The 22,856-nt window shown below is 39.0% G+C and overlaps 1 protein-coding gene across 1 annotated transcript in view; it reads right to left on the reverse strand.

Moving 5' to 3' along the window:
• Positions 1–229: 229 nt before the first annotated feature.
• The window catches only part of SAMSN1 (SAM domain, SH3 domain and nuclear localization signals 1), a 33,058-nt gene continuing 10,431 nt past the window's right edge, over positions 230–22,856 (reverse strand). The window contains exons 2-8 of the mRNA XM_008948780.1: positions 16,833–16,904; positions 16,132–16,284; positions 13,969–14,089; positions 12,412–12,563; positions 10,328–10,534; positions 9,157–9,307; positions 230–435 (exon numbers count right to left, since the gene is read on the reverse strand). Of these exons, the coding sequence (XP_008947028.1) occupies positions 230–435; positions 9,157–9,307; positions 10,328–10,534; positions 12,412–12,563; positions 13,969–14,089; positions 16,132–16,284; positions 16,833–16,904 (1,062 nt within the window). The remainder of the gene's footprint in view (positions 436–9,156; positions 9,308–10,327; positions 10,535–12,411; positions 12,564–13,968; positions 14,090–16,131; positions 16,285–16,832; positions 16,905–22,856) is intronic.

Consider the following 22,856-nt stretch of genomic DNA (forward strand, 5'->3'; position numbering starts at 1 on the left):
ACATATATATATATATATATTTTTAGTGAAATGTCTGTGGATTCATTGACAAAAAAACAAGATGTTCTCACTATCAGCTAACATTTAGTTACCAAGTGTCCAGATATTAAACAGCCTAGAGCATCATACATCAGACAGAAGTAGGTTTTTTATGTTCTGCTTCTGTGCCATCATACCAGCAAATCTGACTGTCTTTTCTGAAAATCTGCAGAAAAGCAGCAGGACTGAATCAGTTTGACTCAGTGATTGTTATTGACTGCACCATGTCAGACAGTATTTCTGGGTCTATTTCTTCTTTACCATTATCTGAATTTTCTGATGAGATGTAACAACCAGAATCTCTCGGGCAGTCATCAGACTGTGATTTGTCAAAGCCGTGGTGAGGGCTTAAGCTCCGTGACTCCTGACCACCCTCACTTTTCTGCTGTGGTTCGACTAGAAAGAATAGAAAAAGAAAGAAAAAAAAAATTGTCAGAATAATTATCCTGGGAAGGAGTTTGAGATAGCAACATGACTGGTCTTGAAGAACTGTAGAAACAGAGCTGGTAATATACGCTACTAGATCAGCATCTTTTGTCTATCAGAAACAGAAACCTGTTTTGAAACCAGCACCAAAGAACTAAAAATATGGTTACATGAATAAAACAACATCTAAGTTGATGTTGAGGTTGGCTTTGATCCTTCAGGATGTTGCACAGAGATGAACGCTGGAGACTTTGGCCTCATCCTTTAGACAGAGGTCCTTTAGGCTGTCCACAGGTGCAGCAGTCACCATGCGTGGTCACCATGCCCACAGCAGAGAGAGCAGCTTTTTCCCTTTCACGTTCAGGTATTCCAGAGCCTGCTCATGCAATTAACCATGTGGCCTGCTGCACCTTGTCTGTGACACATCGTATTATGGATGTTGTGTCTTTGGAGTGATGCTCCTACCATTTTACCTGCCCTATGCACTGTGTAGTGAGATACAATGCGCTGCTCTTCAGAAGTTCTCAGCATAAAGATGAGGTAATCAGGCTTTCTAAAGTGCTGGACATTTCAGTGCAAGTCAGTAGCTGATGGAAGTTTCCTAAGCTTAGCTTGACATATAAAAGGTCATTTTCCAAAACACAAGTGCCTCAGAGAAAGCTAAGATGATGAACTTCTGTTCTGTGGTTTTCGAACAGTGTTCCAAAACTCAGTAGAAGCAAATTATCTGGCAAACAGGTTGTCCTTGTTTAGTTGCTGTATGGCTAAACTATTAAAACTCAAAAATCGGCAACTTGGGGAGACTGTTGATAAACCTCTCAGAAAAAGCTCTGGTGCCTTGCAGACAGGATATACTTGTATATCAGGTGTCTAATATATCTTGTGGTTAAAGTTCATATTCATATTTTCTGACTGTGAAAAACTTGATGTTTGCTTACAGTAAATTTCTTCAGAAAAAAAGCTATAACATAAAAAAAAAGAAGTCTTTCCTTTTCTTACTTTTCTTTTTCCTTATTGCCCTCCTGTAACTGTATTTTTACTTCAAATTGTGGCTTGCTTTCCAAATAAAGTATAAGGAACAGATCTTACAGAAAACAGGTGTTTTTATCCCAGATTTTAGCCCTTCAGAAAAACGGTACCTTTTTGCTTTTGCAGAGGAAGTTCCCTTATTTCACTTGACATGTTACTCAGTGGGTAAATAGCTTCAAATTTCTAGTCAGAATTAAGCTGTTTCAATTCAAGTACAGGCAGAATGTAAGTCCTAGTTCATGAAGGATTTTATCCTTTGCTAAAATCGTAATCTGTTTTGGCTCCAGGGTAGAATCTATGAATTATAAAATTTCAGCAAGGAAACTTTGTACTGACATTTGTTTCAGTTTTTGGAAATTATAAGCTTTGGCAACATGAGAAAGATTTACAATTTTGATTTCTTTTTTTTTTTTTTTTCTATCTCGTGTTACATTGTATAACAAAGAATAATTTAGCAGTTAAAAATTGAAATGTTTCACTCTTGAAATATTGAAATGGAACAGCAGGAGAGTCAGGACCTTTCTTCATTGTGTGAGATTTCAATGAACTTATTTCATAAAGCATTTTGATATACTGAGAAATATTTCTAGGTCCTGATGTAAGTCTTGTAGATTTGTTTGGACTCATTAATTCTGTTTAATATTTTCTAACTTTGAGTTGCCTAATTAAATTAATAAACTAATAGGATTTTGGAGAAAAGAATGTAATGTCTCAGCTTAGTAATTTTTACATGGATAGATTATAGGCATAAGCATAAGCTTACATATTAAAAGGTAAATAAATAGGAAGTAAATTTCTGTTTACTTTAAATACTTTCCAAAGAATAGAAGTTCCATCTTGTTCCCCAATAAATGAAGGGTTAATTGCACTTGCATGAAAGCGTACGCATTTCATCGGATTTAATTGATAACTGTAACTGTTTGATCTCCTTCTCACCTTACAGAACATAGTTTGTCATGTCAAATGTTATCTCCCTTTGCAGGGAAAATATTTGATCACGTAGGGTCCAATTGATTTCTGATTTAAGTCGGGAAGGAATTACAAAAGGCATTACACCAGTGAAGGTATTACTGCTGCTATTAGTAGCAACAGAAGTACTTTAGCACAAATAACAGCAGATGCCCCAGTAAAGCCTTGCCTAAACTGTGTCATTAACTCCTTGCCCACCCCACTGGCACCAGGACGACCCAGCCGAGGCCGCTGCGGGCGGACGGAGCTCGGGCAGAGGCCGGGTGAAGGCTCCCGTGCCGCTGTGGGCGGGGCTCCCCCGTAATCCCCTCAGCAGCCTAATGCCGTTTGCGGGTGCTTTTATCTGCTTCTCCAGCATCATCTGCTGCCCCGGCAAGCACTGACCTAAAAAGTGTTAATCCTGTTTACATTTTCAAGGTCAAAGAGGAACCTCCATCCACTTTGTTTGTTTGACAATGGAAAGAAGACCAAGTAACTAGTGGATTAAAAAGAAAATACAGTTTCAGTCAACGTAATAGTGCTCTGTAACTAGTTGTGATAATCTGAAAGCTCCTGTGTGAAAAATGGATCCTTTATTCTTTTGTGGCAATGTATTTGCCTGGTATGTTTCAAGGCAAAAGGCACAGACTAAGCCTGGAACTGAGATTTTTTTTGAAAATCTGAATTTAGGTCAGTTAGGAGAATAAGAATTTTCTATTTACAAGGCATACAAAAATGTTAAACTTTTTTCTCTTCCCATAACACTAGAAAGAGCTGTTACCAGAAAAACTGAAAATCAGAAGTGTTTGAGTGTTTAAGAGTAAAAATATTATAATTTCTATTTTTCATTCTGAGGAGAAGAAGTAAAATAACACCTCGTACATATTTAAGAAGAAAAGACTGAAAGCATTTTTTTTCTCTCTCTTTCTTTAAAGCAGCCTTAAATATTACACAGGAACTACTAAACCACTTGAACAGGATACCGAGTATTATAAGTATATGTAGCATGCAACTTTAGGCACTGCTTCATGAGAAAAGAAACTGCGCTTTCTTTCTCTCTTTTTTTTTAGCTTGTGGCTTTTACATTCAGTTCTACTTAGTCCCTTCCTCTAACACATACATGTTGAAGTTCCATAATAGTAAAGGTATGTTTGCTGTCTTAATCTTTTGGACATCAGAAGAAAGATACAATGCACAGGAAACAGGAACTGATAAAATTAAACTGCTGTTAGATGTTGCAGAATCATCAGAAATAACTATCTCATCAACAAATGGAAGTCCTATCATTTTTCTACAGTAAAGCTGTTTCATATAAGATAAATAGTTTTCAGTCACTGTTGTCTGTGATATGGCCAGAAGAGTCCAAGATATGCATCATTTTGACACACATATTCTAATACTACTTTAGACGGTAGCATTATATCCAGACTTCTGAAAAAAAATGTGAGGCCTTTAGCCTTGATGATAGATGTGTGATGCATATTTATCTTCCTTGCTGTTTAGATCTTTGAAATGAGTATTTGTTATTCAATGACCTAGATGTGCTTGACACATGCAGGGATAGATCCTGATTAGGAAGGCACTTTAAGCTTAAGTTTAAGGCAATTCAGCTCAAGAATGTGCAGAGGTCACACTGACTCCTGTGTGGTTATAACATTTTGAACCAGATGAGTGGCAGAGGGCTTGGATTTTGTCTTGGACAAAAAGGTCACCCATGCTTTATGAGTGTGAGGAGCACGATGCTTTAGGCTAAGTCACTCGCAAGCCTTCCTGGGCGGTGCAGCGGTGGCACCCTGAGCAGCACCCTACAGTAACTGAGCAGAACAAAGCACGTCTCCAAGGCTGACGTTAGACCTCCTACGTATGTAGGAAGGCCCTGTACCTGCCCGTAGTGCCTGTACGAGTTACACCACCAAAGGGTTAAAATGAAAACTCAGCCTCAAACTCAGAAAAGATCATTCTGAAGCAGTAAATGTTGATACTTTTTGAAAGAGAAGCAGAGAAATCTCGAGTGATTCTGTAGACACATGCAATATTTTGGGGACTCAAAGGAGCAAATCTTTTGTAGATGTTTACAAACATCTAACTTAAAAAATTGCATTTGCTGAAGTCAGTGGCACAGCTTTTCCAGGAGGGATACTGAACTGATGTGAGAGGAGAGTCTATGGTGAAAACAAAAATGAGAAGCTTCTCTAAAATGTAGAAGCAAACAGATGTGCCTGAAAAAGAGTTGAAAAGTGCAAATGCTCATGCAAGGATGAAATTCCTTGGGAAATCTGGAAATATTATGTCCAAGTCAATACATTGCACCACAGAAGAGAAAGGGAGATTGTCTTTGAGCGCTGTTTAACCTTGACATGATATTGTATAATCCCACATACTTAAAGGGGCTGCTCAGTTAAAAATGGTACTCTTGATACTAGGTCCTCATGTAAGGAGTGCAACTGAGAACTGAAAGCCATATCCCCAGCTATCTACGATCTTGCTGCCCAGGTACAATAATTAAGGCACAAACCATATCTGGTACTGGCAGTGAGATTTGAATATGAGCTGGCACTTAAATATTGAAATTAAGCTAAGGGAGTGGATTTGGGGAGAGAAGTATAAAATATTATTCCCCCAAATTACACTTGGACACTTTTTTTTTTTTCCTGTGAAATGAAATGTATGCATATAGCCAATGAAGTCTAATTCTTCTTTAAATCAGAATAACTTCTGAGTAATATAAGGAATGAACCCTTGACTTAGGTTATCTAAACAAGAAGAGGACGAAGGCTATCTTGCACACACAAAAATGTGTGTCCTGGGAAGCGGTCAAGAAAAATTTCCAAACTTCTTTTATTACTGTATTCATTAACCATCCAGCAACTGCTTCACTTTAAAAATAGCATCCTACAAAAGCACATCCATCCATCTCCTGTCTAGAAGCCATCTGGGAGAAGAATGGAAAGCTATTAAGAAATACTTTATAAAAGAACTTTTTTTTTTTTTCCTCCACAGCCATGAATTCATGGAAACCAATCATTTTGTCCCAAGTATATAGGTCTGATCAACTTATAGAAAATCTAAAAAGAGATCTGGGAAAGAGGGGAAGGTCACAAGGAATTTACAAGGCCTTGCAGTTCTAGGATGGCCTTTCTACGTGAAGTACTTGAAGATAGTGAATTTGGGCCGAACTCCCAGGAAATGGAGAAAGAAGATAGTGCAGGACCAGGAAGCAAAATCTGCTTAAAAAAACACTTTGTGGTAGCATTTGCTAAATAAAAATTACTTGTTAATTCCTGGTATAAGATGGATAAAGTTTTTCCTTTCAAATTCATTCAGGTCTAAATCGAAAGTAAGATGAAAAAATTCTTACAGCCAGTGCGGCAAACAAAATCCTACATTTTGGACAGCTTTAAGAAGTCTATAAAGTGGAAACTATTGCTACAGATAATTAGAAAACTCAATAATTCTCTATTCTGCAACATAAATTATATAGTCACAAGTATATGGCATGAAGAATCACTTAGTATAACATACAATAAATGTCAAGAAAAAGCCGAGGAAAGAAAACGAAATTAAACGCCCTGTAAAAACATCTGGACAATTCACAGTATCAGCTCTCACATTAAAGAGACATTAAATCTTGTTTTACTACATTTATAGCAGAACCTAGTAAAATGAGGCTACGTTCTATGTTCCAGCATGCTTGGCTGTTCTGAGTAATAGCAGAGTCACAGAAACTCAGAAACCCTTGCATTGCAACTCTGGACCATACCTGACACACCATCCATTAATCAAACACATGTTCCCATGAGGGAGCACAAATGTAATGCAAAGACATGGAAGTCTTCCAAGCTCTGTGAGAAAGGTGGGCTTAGAACAGTAAATGTAATCTATGTAAGTCCTTAGTTTGTTGTTGTTGTTGTTGTTGTTGTTGTTGTTTTTCACCAAACTTATAGAAAGAGCAAACTTTTATCTGGAAAAGTGCTGTGCTTACATCTAGAATACTCTTGGCCAGTAAACAGATTACCTTGTAGCTGTGGGTAATTATGCTGCTCACTTCTAAGCAATGCAGAAAATCAATTTTAATTAAAAAATCACTTATGCTGGACTGAGTCATGTCCATTTAGGAAAAAATAAAATATTGACCTAGGAAAGTTCAGTTCAGATGCAGAATTCACTTTCACAGTAGCACCCCAGCTCTTTCAACCCAATTTTCCTATTGGCTTTACAGAAGGACAAAGAGGTCAAATGATTAGCTTGTATCAATTTTAGTCTTTAGTATCTACCTTTTCAAAGAAGGTTGTTAAATCATGTTCTGTGTCTACCAGTCACGTCAAAAAGGCTACGAAACTTTGGCAAACAGACAAGGCAAAAATTTGATTCAATGCTGATTCAAGGCAATATCCCAAGGTATTTATAAAGGAAGGTATTTATGCATGGCTTACTTTAAAATATACTTGAGTCTTATGAAACTCAAGTAAACTTAAATGAATGCCTATAGCTGGCATTGTATATAAAGATGCCTTGGTTCTGGTCCCTGTGAGTGTTCATAACATCTGGGAATATGATTATTTTTTTTTTTAATTGAATACTGGAAAGATTGGCTGTACCTATCTAAAGTAGATGTGAAGCAAATATTCATTTCCTCTCTTGACCTAAGACTACAGTGTCATCACTGATACTGAAGCATGGGCCACTTTGTAAGATTTAATGTTATTATTTCCAGAACCACTACAAGAATTTAAACTATTAGACTACCATACAGATAACATCAGGGACACTGTTTTGCCTGGAGAAGTGACTTAAACCCAGGCTGCCAATTGGGAAGAACCCTATTTGGATATTTAAGGTAAATTTATTAATTTTCAGTGTATGGGACACGTAAGGACATCGTTAGGTTTGGTCCTTGTACAGGTGTGAACTTAAAGTGTTAAGACACCTTCAGAACAAGAAAACTTTGGTGTCATCTTCTATAAAGGTTAGGTCTCTAAGGCTGCTCGCTATGCTTTTCGCTACACAAGGAATACAAATCGTAAGCCATACCCTCACTACTCCAGAATAGTTTGACACTTGTGTTGTCTGTTAAAAACATTATGTTTTGGTTTTGTTTTTTACACTGATGCAAACCTGCAAAATTACGATCTAGCTTTTTTTGTCTCTGTGTGTGTGTGTGTATTAAATGTTGACACAGAAAAATATACACAATAAAAGGTGCAGAGAATGCAGCAAGGCTACTTAACAACTATACACAAATACATATGCTCAGTTTAGGGACAAACTAAGGAAATGAATGTGTTTTCAGATGATTTCTAGCTAGATCCCTGCAATACGGTTCTTGGAAAATTTAACTCTTTTTTCCCTGGATTCACTCTTTCAGTCACGAGTTCTACATAACCCTCCTAGTGTCCTTTTCTAGCCTGTCATCTCACAAAGCTATAGACCAGAGAGAACTACAGAACCTCGCAGGCAAAGAAAACCCTTTTAATGCTCCTCCAATATGTTTGCAAGAACCTTACCTTTCCCTCGAAGCTAAGAACAGGAAAGACTGCATTTATAGCTTGGGTCCAGAAAAAGCTCAGACATACAGTAAAAAAACAAGGTCAGCAAAGACATGAAGAGGGAGATGAGGGAACATCTGCAGGGAAAGCTGAATGAATAAGGTAGCCAAAGACATGCTTAGAAACCCAGGTATGTACATGTGGTGGAGTGAGAACTGAAAAGCTAACTAGCTACTGAGGAGACAAAAAGTAGAGTCCAGACAAGAACTGGCATTAAAATATCCGAGGAAGACATTTCTATTCCAGGTCTCCTTCTTTCTTTCAGATACCTCTCAATTGTGAGTGCGCAGTTGATGAAATGGCTTCTCAGCATAGGGCTGAGTATGCACAAATAGTCATGAAGAGGAAAACATCTCCTGTTTATTCTGTCTAGTTAAGTAGATAAGCTGTAGTTTCTAGGAATTTGACATAAATTATTTAAAAATTAGAATTCAGGCTGGAAATACCATTAAAATATCATGAGAAAAGTATTTTCTGTTCGTTGTCCAAGCTTTTCCACTTCCAATGAAAGGAACAAGTGAAAAAGACGTAATGGTGATGAATACACATACATAAACACACACCATATGATCAGCATGCAGAAGCTCACTGGAAACCTGAGTCAGATTCACTTGAGAAAAGAATTCAAACCTGCTATTAGTACATGTTGGGGTTTTTCTACAAAAGCTTCCTACAAAAGAAACTGATAAGGATTTAAGTGTGGGATGAAGTGAGGGAAGGAAAACCTGTATTCTTCTTGCAGAATGTTGTTTCGATAGTGTTAAGAAAATTCTGTACTGCAGCTATTTGAAATAAGCTCTATTGTGGTTCAGGTACTAGTGCAGATTTTGGGCAGCTTTATTTTCTGCTCTTGAACAGACCATGTAACTTTCAGGAAGTCACTTAAGTTCTCTTGGGTGTTGGGCCTCCAAACATACATAGGGTTGCTCTTAAGCGATAGTTGCTGCCCATCTCTAGTCTAGGACCTATAAATAAGAAATTTTAAATTACTTGTGCGTTACTAGTAATCATATACATATTTAGAAAAGCATACTTTGCTATGTGAGCCAATAAGAAAACCATCTGACTCCATGTTTCATATTTAAAACAGATGTGTGAGAATCACTATTTCTTTAAATGTGTTTCTTCAGTTAAAACTCACACATGACAACAAAGCTTAAACACTTACTCTCATAGTCCTGTAAATTTTCAATTGCTGATAACAATCTTGCCCTGTCTTCTGGGTTTGAAATATTTAATTCGATCAGGTGACTCTCCTGTAGATCCTTTAAGTCCTCTAGAGTTTCATAGCCGTTTAGCAAGAGGGTTGAGGCATATTCCTACAAAAAGAAACAAGCAAACCATCTCATATAAAAAAATATTATATAGCAGAGGAAAAGAACAAATTCTCTTTTACTTTTTCATCGGGCTGAAATGGGCTCCATTCTCCAGTCTGATTGACCCCAGCTTTGGCTTTAAACCAGAGTGGAGAGCAAGAGAGGACAGGGGCGCAGATGCCTGGGGATCCTTCTGGCCATTCCGGCATCTGTGCCTGAGTTGTCTGACAAGAATCTGGCAGCAAACTGGCTGAGGACAGAGCTCTGCCAGAAATTATTTAATCTGCTGAGCATTTGGACTTTTGTGGGTCACCCCATGTGTGTTTCCCGTGCTGTGTCCAGGAGTGCCTCTGAGGTAGAGTGTGCTCTGCCTTTGCAGAAGAGGAGTCCTCTGATATATGCAAGGGTGAGAAGCTGAGGGAGCCCTCAGATGTGCTGTGTCACACGTGGTCCCCCTTGAGCTATGTGTCAATGCAGTATGAAACTCTGCACATGCTCCAGGGAAAGGAGTGTTTGCATCAGCAGCAAAGCAATAACCGTTATTAAAAATGTTACCTGTAAATCATGACCTAATTATGCTTTGCAATCCAGTCGAGAACTCGGGTTGCAGAGAGGGAGAGAGGCACAGCATGAGCATAGTGCAAAAACACTATAGCTCCCTAAAGATCATGAGAAATTAGAAACCCAAATTCTAAATGTTGGCACTGGAGTCAGACCACTGTCCTGTCCCTGAGGTTTCCACAGTCACACACCTCCTACGCTTGGGCACACAGGTCCAATCAGGTTCCAGAGACTTAACAAGTCACCATTGTGCCTCTTTGTAGTGAAGTCTTTTAGCCCAAAGAAAATGTGGTAAAATGCAGTTCTATAAGTCACTGGCATCAGATAAAAGAAAGCTGCTTTGCTTTGCTGCCATCAAAACTGCTGAAACACACCTTTCTACTCCTGCTTGTAAGTGGCTTCCAAACCTGAGTGCACAGAAATGGAACATTTCAAATACAGATGGGAAACATGTTGGCTGACCTGCAGGTGGACACAGTCCAGGAGCTCTTGCAATGTTTTGGGCTTGATCCTTTTGCTTCCTCTGTGCGGTTTTATCTTTCTGGGTGCAGTCTCCTCTTCCAAGATAATATCCACGTAAATGAACTTGAAATTTCCTACTTTGTTGTTCAGCATGCCTGTCCATATGCCCATGGGGGTTTTACAGATGATATCTATAATGTCTCCTTTCTAGAACAATAAAAGAAAGCACATCACTGCTTACATGTCACTTTATAGGCAGCCTTTTCTTTACGGACCAAAACCAGCACAAACAGCATAGAAACTTAACTAGTCAGTGCAAAGTAACTTTGTAAAATTACTGAGATTTAGCTCCTTTCTTTTATAAAATCACAGCAAAATAATTACAGAAAATGGAGTTAGTCCTTATCTCCAAACATCTGTGAAGGAGCAGTGAGCATAAGCAGCCCTTCTCACCATTTGTGTCCTTGGTCCCTGAAAAGGGATAGGATTGCATCAGCAATCAGTCAACTTTTGCCATGGATAGTGGGCATAGCTTTCGCAAAAAACAAGGGAATAACGTGAGGTTATTTTCCAAATGTCCCAAACCATTTACACAATAATCTTATTATCCAACATCTCAAGGATCTTCAAAAACTAATAGCTGATCTGTGTGAAAGGTTGACCCTTACCCATTTTACAGTAGAAAACACTGCCTACATTTTTCAGAGGCAATAAAGAAAATTTAACTGCCTTAATATCTTCCTGTCTGTCCTTCCCAAATGTCCTGACAAATTTCCCACTATTACTAACACAACTGACTGGGAAAATAGTGGAAGGCACCTCAGCGGGCAAATCAGAAGGCTTCAGCTCTCCACACTTGTTCGTTCGCTCACAAATGCGAGTGCAAAAAGGAGTGAGAACACAGCTACTTCAAGAAGGCTCTTTGGTAAAGGTTTTCACAGCCATGCTGTGGGAACTGAGGTCTCAGATCAGCAAAACAGTCACTCTGAGTAATTCACGTGGTAAAAAGGCTCCCTTCTAAGTCATCCCCCTACCCAGCTTGCTCCCATGACCTCAGAACTGAGTCCTCTCTTTTGGGCAAGTACCACAGAACTTATAAAAATGTTGAAAGTCTTTAAAGAATCATCCAACAAATCCTGACATTGACAGCTCATTTGGCATTCTGTTTCAAAGTTAAAAAACAAACTCTGTTTGTTAAAATATCTGTTAAGAACTTCAAGACTTTCAAAGCCTTTCTGGTCTGGTCAAGAAAGTAGTCACCCTATTTTTAGTACAAACAGCAGTATGAAATTGACTGTGTTCCAGTGCTCTGTTTTTGTTAGAGTATGGAGCTCAAAGCTATGAACACATCTGAAATGGAAACGAAAATGTTCGCTTAAAGCTCTATAAGCACACATATTATTTTACATACTCATGGAGGCTCAGAAATTTCAGATGTGGATGGAGATCAGAATTAGACAGTGGCTCTAAACCAAGGTGTAGACACACTTTCATCCAGGATACTGAAATTTGGTGAGAGAAATGTAGGGGATTTCAACCATGAGTATTGTTTTTAATTCTAAAATACACCACCCCGGTGTCTGAAAAGGGAACCTGTGTGACCCAGCAGACATTTGCTTTCATGACCAGTTAAACTGTTTTGAAAGAAATGCTGTAGATGTGGGTGGAAGCGGAAGACAAGTGGTGAAGACGGCAAATACCAGCAGAGCAATATCGGTATTGTAAGGCAGAGAGGAAGAGAGGGAGACTGCAGTTACATACAGGAGAAGATTTTTATGAGAAGAAGAGGCTGTGAAGAAGAAAAGATGCTAAAGTGTGCATAAGATCTGGATATGAAAGTGTTTACAAAGAGGAAAAAGAAAAAGGTCCAGATTAGTAGTCCAGATGAGTAGTCTGGAGGGTAATGATATTAAATGTATCTGTGCATGGAAAGAGAGGAAATTTTGCATTGCAAAGCCAGATTGATCTTTTAGAGCATTGCATGTGCTTAACTGTTAAAAATGTATTAGTAAACATATTCTTCCATATGAGAAGTGCCCCCCTGGCATTCTCTCTGGAAAAGAGGAATCCTAGCGGTTGTCTACCTTGATTTTCAGCGAGTCGGTGTCGTAGGGGCTTGGTGTGAAGTCGGTGTGCACTTTGGCTCGGCCGCAGAAGGGCCCGCTGTACGGCACTTCCTCCTCCAGCCGGAGGCTGTCCCTGTTGCTCGTTCCGTCTGAGCAGCTGGTCACCCCACCTTAAGGAAAGTCAGGTTGAGAGATCTGCACCGAATTCCCAGACACACAGTTCTGCACAGCAGCTGAGAGAAGAGCACTCAAAAGCACTGATTTAGAGATAGCCTGTACTCTAGGCAGTTTTGACACGTTCCAGGAAAAATACATTCAATAAAAAGCCTGCTACAAGAGACCAAAAAAATAGGTAGGAGGTCTTTCATTAACATCTTCCCTAAAATAATAATTTTCTGGTGATGGTACTAATGGACTAAACACTTTACTTACAGACTTAGAAATATTACCTCCACAGATCCCTAAAATGTACTCTAAAAGTGCATTTTAGAGAATTAATTCTGCTGAACTTCTGTTTATTCAGAGAAATGAAAACAAGTACCATAGAAGTTACTTTATTTCATTATAGAGCTAGCTGAAATATCAAAGGAACCTGCATTGCAGAGGGAAATTTTAATCTTATCAACATTTCTGCCTGTCATTTTATCCAAGTTGAGCAATAAAATAGCGGCACAGTAATTCAAGCAAATTTGAGCAAGCTCTGCAATATCCCATCCAAATATGTTTTTAGATAAGAGCAGCAGTGTGTTGGAAGTAAACTCACAGATACAATTTTCACAAATCACATCATAGAGAATGATCATAAAAATGGTTTTGTTTGAGGTGATTGCTTAAATGCGCAGCTCTGTCTGAGGGCCAGATTAACTACTAAGTGCAAATGGTCTGGACTGCAGCTCGAGTCCCCACTCAGGGCTCACATGGCACCTGCAGTTGTGGCACAGCAACGTCATCATGGACAGCTCTGGCCTGCTGCCCAGCAGGTGTCCACAGCAGAGCAACGGATAGAGAGGTGGAGGCAAGCGCCACTTCTCATCTGCCCTCTGACTGAGACTACCCTACTGGGAGAGTGTTTTCAGTGGGTTTGTGGAGAAGCAGGCTGTCTCTCTGCATCATAATCTGAAGCTGCCAGGTCAGGCACCCATCACCTGTCTCCTCAGAGAGGCCTCTTACTTTGTCTGCCTCACATCTGCAGGGCGAAGGATGAACTCCCAGCAACAAGCCCCAGAAAGGATGCTTGTGTGGCTGCGCTCAGTGACTGCAACACTGTGGGTACCAGCACCATAGCTGTGATAATCCCAAAAAAACATTTATGGCATATATACCAGCACCATCCCCATTATATAATACCTGTTATTTTCTTACTTGAGTTAATATTTCCACTCTTAATAATACTAGCCTTATTTCTGGAGGGAGCTATATCTACCCTAGCTGCCACACATTTAATCAAATTACACTTTTGTCTGCAAGACTGAAGAGCTTGCTACATTTTTGATCACAAGCTCTGCTACCTCAGACTTAAACAGTAACAATATTGTTGCAGCAACTGAATAAGACTTATGGGTATCTTGTACTTACTAGATGAGCTCTGGCCACTGTTCAGACTATAGAGACTTTCCATAGAGTCACTGGCTTTTAGGGAAACCTTCTCGGTGTGTATTCCACCACCGGAATCACAGTCATCTTTCACTTCTTCATTCTTTAACACAAAAAACAGGTATTAACCACCAAGAGATTTATTTTAAACAAACATTTGTTTTTTTTCTTTTAAATCATGATTGGAGGTTAACTTTATTAAGAACCACTCTGTGTGAGAAAGCATTTTAGAAGTTGATGCCTGATACTAAGGATGCCCAGCACCACCTCTAGCACCTTATGATCTTGGAAAACACCCTGCCTTCTCTCTACCCCACTGACTTTGCTTCACTCCTGCTCAAGCAGCTAAACTTATTTTCCAGCTCAGAAGTCTGTAATATACTACAGCAGCAACAAGCGCTTGTAACAGGAAATTCACAGGTAGTCAGACAAGGTGTTTTTTCTGATTGTCTCAGAGAAGGAAATATAAAGTTTAACTCTGAAAGGACATGGGGAAGTTCTAGCTGACACAGCTGTGTTTTGTGTTAACTGCTGAATATCATGGTCACTTGATGGCAGGCTGGCATCCCAGCCATTGGATGTCATTCTGGAGGCAGCTTGCACACATGGATGGTGTGGGCATGTTCTGGCACCATGCTCACCACATTGCCCAACCTACACGTTGATCTTAGAATCCAGTGCATTTCAGAATTAACAGATGCATGTTTCTCTCACAAAATCTAATGGTGTATGAAATCAGCCCCTTGAATATATAACAGTAAATCACACCTCCTCAGGAATTGCAGCTTATTCAAAACAAAAAGATCCATATTTCTTTCACGGGTAAGTTAGGGATGATGTAACAAAAAAATGAAATAACAATGAGCTTTCAAAGGATGTAGTTTCTTCAGCAGACTTCACCACGTTGTCAATGTGCATGATATTCTGATGCAACTGAAGTATCCTGCACTACTTAGAATGTTATGTTATATTTGGGGAGTATTAATTATTTGATGAAGTCAGTGAAGATGGCAGTGCATGTACGAAGTAGAGACCCATGCAGGTATGTATAAGGCATGGCATTGAAATAAAAGACTATATTGGTTTTCACCAAGGAGAGTGCTTGTTACACCAGTCAGCAGCTTAATCCATATATTGATAAGTGGTCTGGTATTGATTGTCATCATCTCCTGCAGGAATGGAGATTATGCTACATGTGTGTCCAATCAGATAATTCATTGGATTTCTGTCATGTGAATCACTGCCATAAGTGTGCAGAAGGTAAATGTTGAAATCTTGACTTTTCTTTCTTACAACATAAAACTCATAGATTGCAATCTCTTGAATTTCTGGAAAAAAAATGCAAACTAAACTAAGGGAATAGGAATCCTTGACTTTGACCTCCAAAAATGGTCTAAAATATGAAACACTATTCTCTACTTGTGAAGTTTCTTATTTATTTTCCCTTCTTCTTTGATATTGACATGTGTGAGATAGGATTCAGACTAGCTAGATTTTTTAGGATGATTAAGTATGACAACTCCTTTTTTTTATAGTTTTTTAAGATTTGGAACTCACTGACACAACATATTGAGAAAAGAGGATTTACAGTGTAAGAAACATTTTGTGTTTTTTTTTCTGTTTAATAAAGATAGGTTCAGTAAGATTAGATAAGGTAAAAGCAGATAAGGCATATGCATTGTCATGCTCTATCTAGGACAATAGCTGACCTCTACAAATAAACTTAGGAAATAATTCTTGTATTTTGAAAGGTATATTCTTCTAATGAAGGATTTTGTACAGGTTCAGTATCAGACTTCTGAGGGGGTTCATCCAATTCTCCTTGTGTCCACATCAGGAGACTTTTTTGTGATGCTTGTACAGATGCTCCTTGATGACAAAGCAGAATTCAATGATGTAAAACTCCTGTGTCTATCTTGGGCCTTTACTATGTGATGCTTTAATTATGTGCATGCATTTCTGTGTACTTTAGCATGCACGTGAAAGAAAGGGTATGTACTAAAAGCTATTTTAATTCAGTATGTGCTTCCGTGTCTTTCTGGATTGTCATAATTTATAGCAATTGAAACATGAACAGGAAAAGTGCCCTTAACATTTACTTCATATGTGTTATCATCAAACACAAGATTCTTAAGCTGTATTTACCATTTCCTCTGAGAGTGCCTTGATGTACTTTTTGCCCATCTTTTTCTTCATGGTGAGGGAAATGGCTCTCATCTTCTTACCCAAACTTCCTCCGTTATTTGCAGCTTTACTTTGTACTGCATCTCCGTCACTTATAGTCTCCAGCTCAGATATCTGATTTGAAATAAAAAGGTAAGCGCCAGCTGATTATGAAAATGAAATTCACTGTAGTGGAATAGGAATTACAGAAAAATATTAAGGACACCAGTGCAGCTAAGATTACTAATGTCAATCATAGTCATTTTCCTGGGGAATTGTCTTCCTAAACAGCTTAGCAGCACACCACTGCATGTGTGAATGACAGAAAGAAAATATATTTTATGCTAGAAAATCTTGCTTCCTATTGTTTCTTGTTCTTAATCCAAACAAGAATTGAGGGCATTTATGCAAGTTCTTGAAAACAAAAATGACGGTTACTTTGGACGTGCACCAACCTGAAGTGCACTTCTATTCTTTTGAAAAATTGTTTCTTCTCTTCCCATCAAAGTACCAAAGTTCGTGTGTGATTCTTTTTGTTCATTTTGGCAAGGGCCCAATTAGCCAGTCAGGTTCATGTATACAAGTAAAGTTCTCAGTGTAAAATTTACACAGTAGTTTCCCAGTCTTTTTGCATAACTGTTGTGGGAAAGTGAACTGAAGAAAAAAATCGGTGTTATACAGACCTCAGCTGACTCATCTGTCTTTGATATTGAGTGATGCCTGAAACGGTCAAAGCTTCCAAAGCTGCTTGTTCTCTGTAAAAAAAGAAATTAAAAAAAAAAATGTAAAAAAATGATCAGAAGACAAAACTTGACTCACTGATGGTGTTTTGTTCTGTTATTAAAACTTAAATACAACTGTCAAGTTGCCTGCTTGTGTTAAAAATTTCTCCCAGATCAGTGGACCATGAACTGCTATATCCAGCTAGAAACAAACTAGGAGGTGATTATAAGGGAAAAAAATAGTGGTTGTACAGCCAAAAGCAGGAAAATGAATAAGAAAAGCAATACTACGCCAAATACTGTCTAGATCACGAGTGTGATAAAGTTCTTCTACATCAATTTCACATTAATTATACACAGATATTTATGAGTTCTGTGTAATATTGCCGTGCATGAGCTCAGAAAAAAACAGGTGTTTCCATCAATATTGTACAAGCTATAGAGTCAGTTATGGTGGCTTCAACTGTGGCAATTTGTACAGTTTACTTTTGCAGCTGGGAGACTGCTTATGGTTCTTTACCGATGGGAATCAACAAGGACTGCCAAGGATTATGAACACATTTTTTCCAAAATGCCTATGTTGCAGAGGGAGTAACTAAGAGAATAACCAGGTAGGCCCTGTGTTTTCCTTCCCAATCCCCCAGTTTGAAAATCTGATTTTTAAATGTGCAGAGATTTTCCCCTGTGCCACAGCATGTAAGAAAGGCTGCATCATCTGAGCTTGTGCAGTAAGAGACCATGAATGGATTATTTTTACTAGCTTTTAATTTTCACCCTTTGTCTGTGTGGAAGATTTACATGGTAAGGAGAGAAGTGGTTAAGACGATTTTTGCAAGAGTGGTCACACAGAAATGTCTGCCAGGCAAGCTCAGACAAAGTTTTCTGACCCTGTGGCAAACTGCATAAAATCAACATTGATGACAAATCAGAATTCCTTTTAAGTGTGGCCCTAATAACAGCCTAAATTTGGATGTTTATCAACTCTACAATGTATTTAAAAGCTCATTTTATATCTTCACGTATACTCAAAGATAGATCAAGAATAACTTCCTTTAAAGTTCTTTACTCTGTCTTACAGAATAAAGGTATTTTAATGCAGTATCAGATTTCTTGAAGAAGGATTTACTATTTTATGCTACGTAATGTTGTGTCAGTATATTTCCGAGTATTCAAAATCCCCGCTGGAAGGAAAATACATGTAAGTGATTTCAGTTTACCTGGTTGCAGGTTTTACTCCGTTTATTCATCAGTTTACCTTGCCCACATTATTTCAGCCAAAGCAGTTCCTTGTTCCATTGCTTTCTTACCCCCAAGCCCTACCTGAGCCATCTTTTCACCTTCCACCAGGTTTCCGAAGCAGCCATCATGCCCTCTTCCCCAATATCTCTAACTACCTCCTTTTGCTCTCCATCCAGGAATGCACGACCTGTGAGCTCCTGGTCCTGCTCTACCATTACACCTTTTCAATCTTCTCTACCAGGTAAAAGTTTTCATGAGGTAGCTTCAGAGGCAACTGAGATAGACCACCCTTTGGACAAGATTAGAGGAGGAGAAAAGGAGTGGTTTAATAGGCTGCCCCATTGGCTGCCTGTGTGTTGCAGAGACGCGTAACGCTGGCATGCATCTGCTTTCAGAGCAGCTAAGGGGAAATCTCCTGGTGGCAGTAAGAGGGGCAGAGCTGCCCAAACACCCAGTGTGCCGGCAACGCCACCTGCACGGCACCCATCCTCCTGTTCCCTGCCCAGGCACCAGGGTTTAGAAATGCTGCAGGATTACTGTCCTCTGGAAAGCTGGAAAACCCGTTTTTTGAAAAACTGTTTGAGCTGAGGCCTAAGGAATGATTTTGGCTGCTGGCAAGTTTCTGAGTGCTGGTATGGCCTCGTACCTGTTCTGTTCACAGCTACCAGGCTGCTGTTTGCTGCTCTGTCTCCTTACACTCTTCTTCCCTGGCAGCAGTCAGTCCTCTGCAGGACTCATCAGTAACACTGTCAGGCTCCTGATGCCACACAGGATGGTGAGGTGGTAGTCAGGCTTTGCAACCGTGGTGTCATGAAAGTTGTTCATCAAAATGATACCAGCTGTGTGGAGCACACACATACCTCCCCTGGGTGTTTCTATCCAGGAAGGACCCCGTCTTATTCTGTCCCTGCTCGTAAATCACAGGGTTACTACACGTATTAGCTCCTTTATCGCTTACACGCAGTCATTTTAAACTAAAAATAGTTTGCAGAGGAATAAAAAATGTGACAAAGAAAAGCTATGTGAAGCCATGTGAAAATACTTTGTCTAAAAGTCTCCATTTGAGAAGAAAATCAGCATCTCCTGGAGCACAACTGAAAATTAAAGCTCCTTGCTGTTCCATTTCCCTGTTTTCCCACACTTCTTTATTAACCAGCTCCATCTATCCCCTACTCTGATAAATTTAATGTAGACATAGCAGTGGGAGAGGCCTGAGCGCAGCTGGAAGGAAAAGGAGTGTAGCCAAATTTTGGGTCCATGTTCTAAGCACTGCAGCTTAAGGAAGAAGAAATCACTTTTTTTTTTTTTCCCACTACATTTCTGAGCATATCTAACCTGAAAAATATTTCCAGCCAAAGGTTATTTGGAGAAGCAGACCCAGATTTGTGAATATTTTTGGATAAGTAAAATGACATTTACTACTTACTGAGGGGGAAAAAAAAAAAAAGAGAGAGAGAGGAAAAAAAAAGGAAAAATCCACCCAGCTCTCCTCTTAATTGATTGTAATCTCCCAGAAAATCTCCGTTGGCTAAACATTGTAGTTTATTTGTTTGTTTTTACCTTGTGAAATTGAAAAGGACGATTTAGATTGTACACAAATTTTATCTAAAATTCCCATAAAGAACTTTGCAGCTAAGTAGATGAGCAATATCCTGTGACTGGGTTAGCTCAATAGATGATATAAAACCGTGGCCCCAAGGATTATGGTTCTATTAGACAGGATTAACACCTTTCACCAGCTTGTCAACCCAGCCAAATGTGCCCTGCAGCATGGAGCAGGAGGGATAGAAAGAGGGAGGCTGGGATTCACAGCAATATTGGGCAAGTATAAAATAGTCTCAACAATGATGTCTAAACATACACTGACCTTTCTGTTGCATTCAATCATTTCAAGATGTCTAGTAGGAATAACTGTATATTAAAGTGCAGATGTGCTGCAAATACTTTCAAAGGAACACGAGGAAAAACATTGTTTATTGTTGGTCTTACCTACAAACAGCTTGAGCACAGGGAAAGCCGTTATTCTTTTTTGACCCCTGAAACAACCTTATATCCTACATGTGCAGGAGCCTTGGGCTATTTTGTAGTGTACTTCAATGTTGCTTCATTCCTATTAAATATTAATAAGGGTTACAGGATGATTTCCACTATTCTAGATAATGGTCTTCTTGCACTGGAGAGCACTAAATAGGGCTGCTTCAGCAATTCTCTATACTAACTTTTTCCATTAAGTAATCAATAGCTACCATCTCTTAAAAATGTATTCAGCCCCATTATACTGATAACGAAAAGCAGATTTAGGAGCTCTGGGCTGCAAAGGGAGCAAGACTATTACTTTCAGTGGTGTCAGTCACTGCATTAGTGTCAGGGAACACCTACTTTGTGAAGATACAGACAGACCTTATTTCCAGGAGAAGGGAAGCTTTTAAAGTAAATGCAAAACTACTAGGAGAAAATATGCTATTGACTTTTGATACCAGGATTCAGCATCCTATAAAATTAAGTGATTCTTCTGGCTCAATTCATGCAAGAGCTACCAATGATATGCTAAGCAAACATGAATTTGCTGAGTAAAATGTAATGGGGGCATGGGCAGGGGAGAAACACTTATTTTCCCACACAAGGACCGATGAAATCACTTCTACAAATCAATGCATTAACTTTCATCCCTTCCCCTTCAGTATACCAAATTAGCATAAAAAGAAATAGCTAACATATTTTTCAGTATTTTAAATCCTTCTTCCATCTTTTCCTTTATCTTCAATTCCCTGAAATCCAGGAACTTTAAATAATCATTTTAAAGAGGTAAGTGCTACATAGCTCATCTTTATTTTAATCTGGCCAGTCTACATTTGGTGATCTGGTTTGTCTGTAAATAGCCTATCATCTTCTTTCCCAGAAAATGGTATGATATACAAATAGAAAACAAGAGGTCCTGCAATGTGTCTTTCTGATATAAAAGGTTCGCCCATTGTAGGGCACATCCTAGGAGAAGTGAGTCCTTACAATAAACTAGTCAGAGCTTCTCAATGTCTAAAGACAATCTTTGAGCTAAAATTGGCACCTGTTATCCTGCTAAATACTCATTATGGGTGTTATTCATTTCCTGTTTTTCTTTGGACAGTTCATACTGCTCAGAGATCTGTCTCCCTGCTGTGAGAAATTCTCACCCATTATGTTTTGCTTCTAGCCCTATTCAATATATCTTTTAAGTCCAGCATGATGCAATGTCTTTGTCCTGAGCCTCTTGCACAAGTTAATCTCTTCAAATTCATCCATGCGTTTTCATTTTTAGCTTCCATTCATCCTTAGACTACCCAGACTGTATAGGGGCAAATGTGGTCACTGGTAATAACAAAAAGGGAGCTCAGCATGTTGCCCAATTTCCTTGCCTGTCACAGGCATTTGTATTCTTCACTCTCTCCTCAGAAGAAGCCACAGCAGCTCCCAAGAGGACAGTCTGTGCTTACTGCTTTGATCGCTGGAGATAAGTGGAGCTCAGGGTTTGACTCATTTCTTCTGTTCTCTGATGCTCCTAGTCCCTTCATAAGGAGGAGACTACTATGAGAAGGAAATTAAGAGTTACCCAAGTAGGGATGAATATTGCCACTCTGCTAGCTTATCTTCTTGTACAGATAATCAAAGAAATTGTATACTTTCCCAGAAGGCAAGGTAGCAGTTTTTAGCTTTTGGGATGTTCTATGGAAAAAAAAATCAAACGAACAACAAACAAATAAAGCAAAACAACACCCCTGTTCCTTCTGTATAAAGATTGAGAATTTACATACCAGATTCAGTAATTCCAAGAATAACACAGAAGTAAAGAAAAAGAAAGCATCATGACCTCCCTACATCAGGGATTTTTTCCTATTTACACATTAGTTACAAATATAGAACTTCTGACCACTAACCAAGCTATTAATATAACTTATAGCCCACACAAAACATGGCCTAAACCTTGTACTTCACCAGTCAAAAGCAATAAAAAAAAGATACAGCTTGTTCTTGCTAACTCAAATAGGGCAATCTTCTAAAATGGCATTTTTAACTGGCTTAAAAATGACTCTATAAAAGATAGGTTGTTATCGTGGTCTGGTATTCAGCAACTGCATGGAGGTGGGAATAGAGGGGAGCAAAGTGGGCTTTGAAAAAAAGTGATACCATGAAGCATTAGAGCAAACAGCCTAATTTTAATAATGGAAAACGATTGGGGAAAATAAAAGAAAAACAAGCTATATAAAATAATTTGTTAACCGTACTTAAAATAGGTCACCAAACTTTGCTCTCCAAAGCAAACAATGAGTGGCTATTTTATCTGTACCTCCATCTGGTACCAGCCTCAGCCCCTCAAGCCTGAACCAGTGCTGACACAAAGGACGGAGTTCCCGATAACCCAACCCGCACGTCAGAGTTTCCACTAGAAACTTGGTTCTCGAGGCCTTTCAAAGGGCACCTTGCATGGCCAGGCACTGATGCAGCTGACAGCAAGGAGGAAACTACTGTTCATGAAGATGAAGGTTCATGAAGATCATTAGATGAGGGCAAGATGGTTTGCAAGGTCTGTAAGTCTTCCTCAGGAAGAGGAAAGCCACATAGGAAGTCTGAGCAAAAAGGCAATTTCATCTGGAAAAAAATGTGCTGTGTTGATTCAATAAATTTGTGAGGAACTAAGTAAGGAATCTATTTAAGAAATGTTGATCTTAATACGAAGAAAGTTTTTTGCAGCTGAGTGTTGCAACATGTGCA

This window comes from Merops nubicus, unplaced genomic scaffold (genome assembly GCF_000691845.1).
Source record: "Merops nubicus isolate BGI_N331 unplaced genomic scaffold, ASM69184v1 scaffold38741, whole genome shotgun sequence".
NCBI lineage: Eukaryota > Metazoa > Chordata > Aves > Coraciiformes > Meropidae > Merops > Merops nubicus.